The sequence below is a fragment of the Parasteatoda tepidariorum genome, chromosome 8 (assembly GCF_982258835.1).
Source record: "Parasteatoda tepidariorum strain Cologne lab strain chromosome 8, Ptep-v5.0, whole genome shotgun sequence".
Lineage (NCBI taxonomy): Eukaryota > Metazoa > Arthropoda > Arachnida > Araneae > Theridiidae > Parasteatoda > Parasteatoda tepidariorum.
In genome coordinates this window covers 55,999,281-56,012,196 of record NC_141762.1, presented here as the reverse complement: position 1 = coordinate 56,012,196, position 12,916 = coordinate 55,999,281, and the positions used below count along the sequence as shown (strand labels likewise).

General features: G+C 28.8%; 1 protein-coding gene across 2 annotated transcripts in view; it reads left to right on the top strand.

The window, feature by feature from the left end:
- Positions 1-12,916, top strand: part of tweek (transmembrane protein KIAA1109 homolog tweek) — a 115,064-nt gene that overhangs the window by 81,166 nt on the left and 20,982 nt on the right. For both annotated transcript variants that reach the window (XM_087150375.1, XM_087150374.1), the window contains 5 exons: positions 5,977-6,067; positions 7,279-7,533; positions 9,325-9,465; positions 9,553-9,747; positions 12,475-12,624. In XM_087150375.1, the coding sequence (XP_087006501.1) occupies positions 5,977-6,067; positions 7,279-7,533; positions 9,325-9,465; positions 9,553-9,747; positions 12,475-12,624 (832 nt within the window). The remainder of the gene's footprint in view (positions 1-5,976; positions 6,068-7,278; positions 7,534-9,324; positions 9,466-9,552; positions 9,748-12,474; positions 12,625-12,916) is intronic.

Sequence of the window (12,916 nt, the reverse complement as noted above, 5' to 3'; positions counted from 1 at the left end):
GTGTGTAAATGAGATTTGCGATTATGATTTGAAATACAAATTTTTTTAATGGTGAAAAAACCCAGTGATAGTCTCAGCAGTTAATTCTCTAGGATAACGTTAGTGCATTTTCAAACAGACATGTATGGTGATGCAGACGGACCATGAAACATATTTTGGACAATGATCTGAAATAAGACTGGATCTATGGCGACATCAGGAATTTCTGCTGATATCTGATCAGTTTGGCATGGAGGGACTTTTTCAATAAGCCAAATCAAAATGTGTGCCTGTGGCGATCCTCTTTTTTGCCATTCAATAGAGTACATCCAACACCGTGTCTCTCTAAAAACATGACGCTTCACAATGAAATCAAGTAAAGATTTTAATTTTTGTTTGAACTTACGTGCTGTAATATCATGACGATCCGATTATGATTGTCCTGGTAACAAAAGCTCTTTAATTTCTACCCAAGCAGAATTGCATGTAAATTTAATAAATAAATCTGGGAGCCCATATGTCATTGCATCCTGTGAGTAATCATACATGTGCCTTGGACTCCTTGCAAATGTAGTCGGCAAAATAATCATTTTCCCCACATCATTAGGATTAACGTTACCATCATTAATTATTGCATCCCGTAAATGAATGTATTCTTCTGAACGTAATTTCATTTGATTTAATTTAATATACAGTAGGTGTTCAGTTTCAATTTTCGCATACATATCGACAATGTATTGATGAAATAAGTATCGACATTTTAAAATAATGATTATCAGCGTTTTTGCAATCCTTAATCTATATGCATAAAAACACATTGCACATTCTAATTCTTGCTTTCTTATTGGTTTTCTCGCCTCTTTGTGGATTTCTCAATTTTATGTTAAAATAATATCCCTCCTCTCCTCGCCAAAATAAAATAGGATATTGCAATGCATCATAGGATCGAAACGTTTCTGAGAAATCTTTGAACGTCACCATTTCAGCGATGAAGAACTGTATCGCGGGAGGTAAATTCTTCGCCAACTATAACAATAGTCACTTCATCTAATGTTGGCGCATTGTATTTTCCTTTGTGGCGGCCTACAGATGTTTTTTCAGCTTTAATAACAACTTTGTAAATATCGGATGGCATTTAGTCAAGGGCAATTGTGAACAGCCTAATTAACTGATTATGTTGATCGAAAAAATTTTGTAATGTGGTAACAATTTCTCGTTTAGTGCCATTGTTTACCTGACAACGTTGATTGACTTGATCATTTGTGTTATCCATGAAATAAATTTGTAGAAATTTATGATCTGCGTTAGGCATTGAAAGAAGTGATCCTGCTCGATGATAAATTTGGCCTTGCACTTTGAATGTTGGGATGTAATTCTCGTTCACGATACGTGTAGCACCGAATAAAGTCATTTAGAAACACGAATTGTACCGGCGTATATGCGCCAAAAAATTTTTCGATTGGTTTGTTTGACCTGATACGAAAGTTGATAATGTCTCGGCAGGCGACGTAAAGTCTTGTAGTTTCAGTATGCCTCTAGAACAGCAAATTCCAGGTGTTTCATTTTTAAATTTGAGAGCATTACAAAACATACATAATTGATATATTTCTCCGATGATGACACTTGGGGAAAGACTATAGTTTGTTGTCGGATCATAGTGAAATGCACTGAGATTCAAATCAGAGTATTGGCAGCGTCTGAATAGCGAAATGCGTTCTCGGTCGGTTCTCATTCTTGCATCCCGTTGCTCTGATGTTTCCGACGATCGGGCTTGTGTAGTTCGTAGTTGATTTGTTGACAGTCTTCTTTCCTGTTGCTCAGACGTTTCTAAGGAACGGGCAAAAGCATTCTGTTCTCGATTAGTTTCAAGTCTTTTTCCCATTGCTCCGATGTTTCTGAAACACGGGTAGTTCTCTTTTTGCGCGCTTGAGATGTCGACCGACTAAGAGCGATTTGCTTAGGCGGCATATTTTTGCAAATATTCTTTCTGACAAAGAAAAAGAAATGTAAAAGTTGACAGTGGTCGCAAATTTGCTAAATCGAAATATCACATACATATTTTAAATAATAAAAAGAGCAATAAAAATGAGATGAATAAGAAATATGAAAATTATAAAATTTAAAACAAAAATCAATTTCATAAATGAAAGAAATGAAATGGATGAATTCGAAAACTTTGCATAAATAAACAAACTAATAGTTTTCAAATGACGACTGTCACAGCAGTGAAATCTTCGAAAACTATATTTAATTGTGCTACCCTAAAATTACATACTAAATATAAATATTTTTGAAAACGTGCAATTTGAATGAAATTTGCTTTTGTCTTTATATTTATTACTGAATCCGTTTTAAACTGAATTCGCGATCGCAACGCTCGAGTACGCCGTCTAGCGGGAGCCTGTAAATATCGGACATTAATTTATCACGTTTTCATTTAGTTCCATCAAAGTCATTGACTGAATCAGACGCCATTTTTTAGCAGCAAATAAGAAACAAAATTTCCCTAAGGAAAAGGCCGAAGAACTTGAAAAAAATCTCCAGAATATTAGTAAATCTTTCAGGAACAGAACACGCCAAACATTTGAAGAAAAATTCGTCAATAATTTTTAATTTCTATTATCAACAAACTTGCAACTGATGACTTCCGATTTCGGATACTGTTACAGATGTGTGTATTAAGGTAAAATGCATTTCTTCTGTCTTCAATTCATTACGAATTAAAGTGAAGTCAACATTGCTTTCGTCATTCCAGTGAATAAATATGAATTCAGAACATACAGAATTGTAATAGTTATAGCATATTCTTCTTCGTTATAGAATAGTACATATTTCTGTATCCATATAATTCGGAAAACAACAATAAAAAATTATCCAAGTTACTTGAAATAGTGTCATTTGTGCTGATTCTTAATTAATTTAAATCGTTTTCTTGGTAAGTTTTTTTTAATTTTGAAAGAATAAGTTCAACTAGAATTCAGCTATTCTGTTTTTAGCTACATATTCAAATTCATATCAATTATAAAATTTTGCTGTGTAGTATGTTATCTAAAAGTAATGAAGGTATAAACTATGTATCTATTATTTGAGAATAAAGTTTTCAAACAAGGAACTTATCATTTTGGAATTCTCCGGGAATCATAAATCAGGTAAGTGCAATGATTTTTACTATAAAAAATTTGCTTGTAAATATTTTTTTTTCATTTGATGATGGTTCTCTACAGAATGGTTTTTTACGTCTGATTAAGAACTATAAGAATAATAAAAAAAGAAACAATATGAAAGTTTTTATTTCAATGTTAATAATTCTTAAAATCGTTTTTTTTATCCTAAGAATTCTTTATTTTCCGTTTTTTAGTTTATAATTTTTTGATAAAAATTGTTCTCAAAATACTTTTGAAAAATTAAATGGTATAACATTATGTGTTTATGTATACTTCTTGTATATTCCAATGTTTGAAATAATATGATTCAGAAAAGTATGGAATAAAAATTCGGTACTTACGACGTATTAACGCCACCGCCGCTACAGATTTGGCGGTTTTTAAGTGCCGCCAATCTACACTTAAAATTTTTGCGACAGTTCATAAAATAAAACACTTTATTTGAAATCAAAATAGTTAATTGGATTTCGGTGGAAAATGAGCCGATATAGAGTTTAGCATAGATTCAAAACAATCATATCGCCATATGAACTCTGATGAATAAGATTCCAAATGAAATAACATTTCCAAAACGTACGTTTGCCAAGATAAAGTTTTATGTTGTGGGAATTGGTACATTTTCGTTTTTTCGGTAAAATATTTCCCTCCTGAAAAAATAAAATTGCATCTTGTTTTGTTTTTGGCAAATCCCAAAGACGAATATTCGTAGCACTAAAAATGGCGACAAAAAAGAATTGTTCATTTGTTTTTGTTTCGTCAGCATTCTTTATTTTACGTTTCTTAGTTTCTAAATAATGATTTTTATTGAAACTTGAAATTTTTTGATAAAAATTGTTGTCAAAAAACGTTGTTTACAAAATTAAATTTCATAAAATTATGAGGCTTATGTATACTTTTTGTTCATTTTAATTTTTGAACTAATATGATTCTTAAAACTATAGAATGTAAAGTTTAAATGGGCCTTTCATGTTATATCATTAAATTTAGTAATACTACTTCTCGGGCATTAGGTTTTAACTCTTATAAGAATATACATATTTTTTTCTGTTAATGTACAAATATTTTTCCGATGTGTTTTGGATATTCCTTCTCTAATAAAAAGAGATACCATTTTGTTTTCGGTTGTACAAGAAAGAAGATCAAGCATTTTTCTTTTTTAAATTTAATAAGCCACATTAAAGAAGGAACGTTGCAATGCTACACGCTACATTAACGACGTCTCCAGAGTAACTCATATGGAAATCATACAACAACGCCCCCTATAGTTCGTTGCGATCGCGAATCCGTGATACGACTAATAATTAAGAAATTTATTCTCGTTAATTTACTTGCTTGTGCTCACCTGACATAAAGAAACGCGGGAATTAAAAATTGAAGTACATGCAATTTACTTTAATTTACTTTTCTAAATGAATAGAGTTATAAGGTGAAAAATATCACTGTTGTTATCTTCAAGATATTTGAAAACTGAATCGTTTATAGCAAAATTTAAAACAATGGCTAGCTTTTAACCAATCAGAAAATTCCATTTCGACTTTCACTGATATCGCTGGAACGGTTTATCGCAGAATGTTCTAATGTCCACAGAAACCTTCCTCGTGCTTTGAACTATCTGTATGCCAAGTTTCATAGCTTTCTGTCGGATGGTTTAGGAGTCTATAGAGGACAGACAGACATACACACATTCACTTTTATATATATAGATGAAGTATTGTCTCCCCCCCCCTCTTTTTTTAAAAAAGTGTTTTGGCTAAAAAGCGTTAAAAAATAGAAAGCATTATAAATTTCAAAATAATAAATGCTAAGTTAGATTCTAAAGTAATAATAAACCATATTTGCTTGTTAATATTTTTTTGTAAAGCATGTTTATTTTTTTTATTTTTGTTTAATTTTTTAAAAATAAATGTAATTGAATTCTGGGATTTTAATATACCAACATGGTGCGTAGCGTTTCTAAAAAGTGATTAGAGGTGCTTATTTCGATTTTCGTTTTTAGAAAGCCCTTAAAGGTGCTTTTTTATTAGGTGTTTTTAAAAAGTGCTTAATTTTCCCTTTTCGAAAGTGAGATTTTTTTCCCTTACCATGTCGATCTTCACCACGTATTATGCAAAAGCGAAGTTTTAGCATTGTTCTATTCAACTTTTTCACAATTCATTCAAACACAATGCATTTCGGTGTATCGTCGGTCAGTAGCGTATTAAAGCGCCTACCATTTTACATGTTTGATGAAATACTTGCGAGTCCTCATGTGCGTATACTGAGCTGGATTCTGTAAGATTCTAGCACTCTCATTTGCAACTCTGCTGCATTTTGCAAGATATTCTCAATTTCAGGCCTCATTTTCCACCCTCTGAAATTGAACCAAAAAATCTCTGTCTAATATAATCAAGAAAAGAGTTCTTTATTGAAACTAGTTATTTTATTAGGATCATGTAAAGTCTCAGAAAACTATTTTGCATTTTGTTAATGTATATAGTGCTTAAAAATTACTTAAAAGGTGCTTATTTTTTGTTGAAAAATTTGGCTGCGCACCCTGACCAACTATTTTCTAAAAATCGCTGTAAAAATTTCCATTTCTATTTAAAAAGGAAAATCTGCACCCTGATCTAGAACTTAAATCAATCAATAAGATCCTAAGCATGATAAACATATTAAGCTCAATTGCAATGAAAAGAAATCGGGCATTTTTTAAAAAATTTTCATATTCTCTTTCATTTGCAAATACCAAAAGATTGTGCATATAAATCAAATTTAGTTTTCTTCACTGAAAATGTTACTTATTTTCGTTATTATTTTTGTTTTGTTTTATACTAATAGTCTTAATGCATTCTAGGAAGCTGTAGTTAGTCCACATCTGTTGGACTTTTTGGAACAAGCCCTTGAGCCCATACCAATTCAACTAACCAAAACTCCACCTGTTATAGGTATTATATTTATTTATTTTTTAATTTAACGAAAGTTTTACTTTACTTTCTCATCATCTGTATTTTTAGAAAGTTGGAAAAATAACATTTGTTGATTTTGTTTAAAATCATGCTTTTGCATGATTTTATATTCTTTATTAGTTATTTTTGGATAATTGAAATCATATTGTTGTTATCACTTATTATTATCATTCTTTATAAATTTATAAATTATTTGTTATTAGTGCAGTATTAAAAAAGAATAAAATTTAATATAGTTATACCGTAACAGTGTACAGAACTTGTATCAAAACAATTTAAACTTCTTTCTTACAGGATGTTATTTTAAATCAGCTATAGTATTAAATTTGTTACTAATCTGTGTGACAGGCTCTCATTTTCCCCCCAAAGAAATAATGCTTATCATTTTATAGAACTTATCATTGATATAAAGCAAAAATTAAATTAATTAAAAAATTTTTTTCATTAAAAACCTTCAAAATTGCGCTTCATGTTTTATGTAATAAGTTCTATTATTTCTGTAGTGTAATTTTATTCTTATTTATAAATGCTTTTTTATATTATATCTTTAAATTAATTTTTGCAATTTAAAAACTAAAATTGAAGTTCACTAATTCAAAGATGTCTCTTATTAATTACTTTGATAAAATGATTTATGTAGATTATTATTATTCAGTTTTTAGTGCTTCTTTTTCTTTTTAGAATTTTTTTCAATAGTCTGTTGTATTTAAATTGAATGTTAATCATATTTGTAACTTTTTCTTAATTCAAGTCAAGAGCAAAACATTAAATAAAACATAAATATTAAAATTCAAGTTTACTTTCTAATGTAAATACTTTATTTGCCTTATAAACGAAATGGCTATTATTTGTAACTAACAAAAAGTCTCTTAAACAAGCTTTTAACATTGAATTTTTGTTTGTTTATTTATTTTGCATATTTTATTATGTTTTTGGTACATTTTGACAGTTATGTACTTCTTTAATCAGAATTTTCAATGAACATATCAGTTTTTTTTAATTCTTTAATATCTTTAAGACTTTTCTACTTCTCTCATTCAGATATTTAAAATTTCATTTTTTAATGTTTTTATTTACATAATATTTCATCATTCTGGTATTGAAAATTCCTGTTTCAAACTTTGCAATTCATTATTGAATATTTTTTTAAAAATTTCATTAAACAACGTTACATTTTAAACTCTTTTCAGAACCTTCAAAGATTGAAGATGAAGGTGCTTCATTGGTTACACCTAGTCAATATGCATATGCCTCTTTTCCTGTTGATGTCATTGTTTACTTCCGAATGCAACCATCAATTTTACGTTTCAGTTGCTTACCCATATCACGTGTAGAGTGTATCCTTAGATTACCATCAGTGGACCTTGTTTTTTCATCAAAACGAGCAGAGGATGATTTATATGCAGCTGCCACTCAAGAATCAAGTTTTATGATAAAATCGAGAGGTAGTTTACTCTAATTACACTTTTATTTAGCAATTTAGTTTATTATTTGTATTCTACAATGTTTTTCTTTAAATATGAATAAAGCTATATTTGTACAGTTTGATAAAATCTGCTCACTATTAATATTGTATTAGTCTAGAGCAGTGGTTCCCAACTTTTCTAGCTATGGAACTTGATTAACCATCTTTTGGCAGAACTCCAATTAAATAAGGAAAATTCTCTAGCAATTGTTAAAATATGATTCAGAGCAAGAGTGCTAATTATTTTGAAAACATTTAGTGGTGAGAATGAAGAAAAATTTCATTGTTTTATCAATTGTAGAATTTTGCTTTCTGTCAGACATTTGAACTGGCCAATCTGAAAGGGCATCTAGTCTAGTTTTAAAATTCTTTTTGGTATGTGCGTTAGCTTAAAATAAATAAAATAATCTGAATTATGATTTTCATATAAAGAAAAACAAGAGGAACTGTAAACGTTGACTGGAATCAGAAAAATATATTTCTGTATTGTTGGATTTAGTTATTTTTTAGGTACATGCGTATGGAGATAATTGTCACCAAATGTTCTACAAATGTTTCTCAAATCGTACACATGGGTGATAAAATTTTCACCTTGAAATATACTTAAAAGTTACAAAATCGTAACAAAAAATTGTTTTTTGTATCGAATTCCATGCATTTATAAAAATTGTTGTTCTAATTTTATTGTTCTATGGATAGGTTAAGTTTTAATTTTAAAATTTTTCAAATGGATTAACTGAAAATGTCTGATACAAAATTTTTATATTCGAATGCTAAAATTTAAACTTAAATGCTGTGCTTTGCATTCATGTACTGACAATGTAATTGTTTATCAATAAAGTAGTATTTTTCGCTTTTTTTAAAATTGACTTTATTTAGAATTTTATAATATCGTGATAATTAATTTTTTGTATAATATTTTGTTAGCTCTTTTCCTGTTTTCCTCATTTATTTATCTATTTGGTTTCAGCATTTTAATCAATATGTTGAATCTATTTACTAATATTATTTTAGCTTTTTTGGCTGCTTAGTTTCAACGAATACTAATCTTCCATTATTATAGGGCAATGAACCTAATTAGTTTTTGGGTGTAATTGATGACAATTATGTAATAATTTTTTATATGTACCTTAACAGGAATTATGCAATTGTGAAGTCATAATTCCATCTCTCAAGTTTGTTGACCCTATTAAGTTTTTGGAACACTAAATGAATATCTAGGTAATCCTATTGGACTACAAAATTTTTATTGCTGGTATGAAACCTATTTATTTTATTTTGAATTGAAAGATTGATGAAAAATATTAAAGCTATTTTTATGAATGCATATTCCTTTCTTTGTTTATTGTCCCCCCAAATTTTTTTTCTTTCTTTTACATTTTAACTATTTTTTTATTTGGTATACAATCTAAATATTAAGTAATTAATGGTCCTAAAAATAATCTTAACTCTTTGAACCCCCTCTGACTCTTCTACAGAACAAGTAACTTAGATAAGTTCACTTTTTCATATGGTTTTTAGACCTGAGCATGCCAAATAAATTGTAAATCACCCTCTAAAAAGCTTATGGGTTTTTTTAATTCTCAAATGGTACTATATGCTTAATATAGTACCATTAATGTAAGGAATGATAGTAAGGAATGATGAATTCAGTCAAATTTATAAAAATATTATGATATAGAATTTTTTTTTTAATGCAGGTTTCAAAATATACATTTCAACATGGCTTAGCTCCTTGTTTTAACAAAAAATGTCATGATTTTTTTTTCAGTTTTCCCCAAAAATAATAATCGACCCATCTTTGAAAGTGCGTCTGTGTGCCAAACAGCTGTTGGTGGATTAAGCATGACTGGTTGTTTAGCTGATTTTTCATTATATATTTTCCATCCTTATGGTGGAGCAAAAAAAGCAGGTAAGTCTTATTTTAGATATTAATGGAATGCATATTTTTTGTACACTTACTTAATTTACTAAAAAAACAGAATGGCTGTCTATTTAGGTAGTTCTAAAGAAGGAGAAACATCACCTTTATCTACAAGTGAGAGAAAGGATTCATTGAGTTTACAAGTAGAGTTCGTAAAAGTTAACATCTCGAGAAGTAGAAAAATCAATCTCTCTCATATAGAATCTGGCTCTAATCCTCTAAAATCAGGGAGATCTTGTGACTCTGGGGGTGCACTGATTCGATTTTCAGGTAAATTTTGGCATCTTTTCCTAATTTTGACCTAAAAAAATCCCTTGAAGTAAAAAATTTTATATTTGACTAATGAAGTAATGTTTTTTCTCGAAATTTGTGTATAATTATTTTCAAACATAAATACTGATCAAGATCTAATTAATATGCAATATTGCGTAGATAAATTTTAAATGGTGAAAAAGTAACATGTGGTGAGTTATAATTTAAAAAGCAAAAAGTATTAGAGAAACTTTATGTAAAATAAGGATCAATACCAAACAATTAGTGTAAAAAATAAATAAAAAGAGTAACAGAATGCCGTAATATTTAAAAAAATACTCTAATAAAACTAAAGCAACCCCCAAAATAAAATAACATTAAATCAGGAACACCGTTATCACATTTAACGTAGATTTTTTAAATAATTTTATAATTAATTCGTTTTTATTTTTCCTGAAAAAATTGACATTGTTTATTTCCCAAGTGATTTTTTATTCTGTTTTAGTCTAGCTAGTCAATTTTGAACACAGAAAGAAAATGTCATAAATTATTGTGTTGCTATAAGAAATCTGATACTTAATTCACTTAACCTACTTCTATTCTATTGCAATCATAAAACTTGAGTTGTTTAATAGAAAACATGAGCTGCGGTATTCTATTACTTCAAAGAGAAATCATAATAATTATAAAATATTTAGATTTTTTTAGAGCTCATAAATTATTGTAATATCAGAAAAGTTTGCAGTAACGCTAATATTTATAACTATATTTTTTACAGTAAAATATTATTTGTTTTATTTTACAATTGACATATCTACTTCGGCTAGAATTAGATCAAAACTTTCTTATTAGTTATAGCATCATGCTTGCTGTCTTACTTTTTTTTAACAGTTTCGTACAAACTTTTAAAATGAAATAATTTGGTTGTTAACATCATATCCAAGCTACACTAATAAAATATTGGTTGTCTATAATTTTTTCTAATTGTAATCTAAAGACATTATTGGTTTATGCTTGCATTATGCTACAGTAATTTATAAAAATATAGTAATTACTGTCCTTTGTACACAGTCAGGCAGTACTCCTACTGCCTGACTGTGAGTTTTTTCTTCCATTAACACATCTTTGTTTTACTTAAATACAGGTGTGTTTAGCTAGCTGCTGGATTTAATAATTTAGTATGCTCAACCTGGCAATACTTAATTTCCTTCTTTTTATTTGTTTTATTAAGAATTATTTATTTAATAATTAATTTTAAATTAGATTTAATATAGAATTTTAATTTTAAATAATTAAGTGTTCTGAATTTGACTCGCATGCATAAATGCATTGATGGCGTTTTCAAAAATAGAATATTTTAAGATTAAAGAAGAAGTGAATAAGTATTTTCCTTTTAACAAAAGTATATACAGTGAAACATTCAGGAAAGCCACCTCTGTGTAGCAACCTGTTTGCGACCACTTTTGGGAGGCACAGAATTTTTTCCATTGACTAACCGTTGAAAAAAATCTTCCAGAGAGACCATCAAAATCTCTCCCAGCGACTGGGCAATTCTCTGTGCAAAATGCTGAGAAGGTCCAATAAGGAAACACGAAAAATAACAAAACTAAAAATATTAACAAAACAAATAAGTAGATTCAAATGTATTAAAAATCATTTAGAGGGCTCTTTTTGACGATTTCTGAAAGAGAAAGACAACCTCAAGTTGAAGTTAGAGTACTCTAAAAATGTTGCTATGATTTATTTTTAAAGTTGAAAGTTAATAAATTAGAGAAAAAAAAGCTTTTTCAGAAAAAACTAAGCATCTGAAGCAAACAAACCTCTTCTAAGTTTTTTAAAGCTAACTGATTTTTATGACATAAAATTAAAGGCAAATTTAATCAAAAAACGTAATTGTTTATTTATTTAAAATAACTCTATTACTTATAATTTCTAAATTTGTTTTTACACATGAGTGAAGGTCATTTTTATTGACAGTAAATTTTGTTCTTCAATCTGGTTTTCATGGCGCTAATGCAAGTGGCATTTCCGCTCCAAATAAGATGAAACTGAGAAAGATTAAAATTACTTGCAAAAAACCGTTGTGCCTTCCATAACAGGGTGCGTAGCATTTTTAAAAAGTGCTTAAAGGTGCTTGTTTTCGATTTACGTTTTTTAAAAGCCCTTAAAGGTACTTTTTTCATTAAGTGTTTTTAAAAAATGCTTAATTTTTCCCCTTTTCAAAATTAGATTTTTCCTTTACCTTCTTGATTTTCACTTCGAATTATACAGAAAGACACAGTTCACATTGTTCCTATTCAGCGTTTTTACAATTAATTCAACCCCAATCTATTTCGCCGTATTGTCAGTCCATAGCGTATGAAAATGCCATTCGTTTTGCATGATTCAAAATTTCATAATTTTTGACAATTGTCAAAAACAATGCCAAAATTTATTTTAAGTTTTTTTTTTTTTTTTTTTTGACATGACGGTTAAAACAAGATAAAAACGTAAATTTTCAAAAACTTTCCAACCCTGCCTAGTTATGATATTTTTTTAAAGTGCTTAAAAATATTTTTTGAGTACTTGAAAAGTGCTTAAAAGGTGCTTATTTTTTGATGAATTATTTGGAAGTCAATGAAGGTAATTCCTAAGAACGACCAACCTCTATTAACAACCATTTTTCTGTGAAACCGAGAGGCTTTACTGTATTTTCTGTAAAATCTTGCAAACATTAAATGTGAAAAATAAATTTTATTATTACAGCTATCTGTGATATTGGTTCAGCTTCATTCAAGTATGATATGAGACGATTAACTGAAATTTTAGCTTTTCCTAAAGCTTGGTATCGTCGCAGCATAGCAAGGAGAATGTTTTTAGGTGATCAAAGCACTGGTGCTTTATATAGTGATCAAGGTAATATATTTTAAAATTATATTTAATGTTACTAAAATTCTTCAAAACCAAAGAATATTATTTAAAAAAGAAAGACTTATGTGTAAATAGCAGAACTACAATATGGATCAATTAAAAAACTGACTGCTAATACCTTGCCAATCAGTGGGCATATTTTGTTTAATCAGTTTTATCATTTTGCATTATATCTGGCAATGTATGTTACTAAGGTTGGAAGAGATTATGGCTATATAGTTGCAAAGTATATATTAATTAATAATATATGTATGCCAAATGTGCCATTAAATTTAGC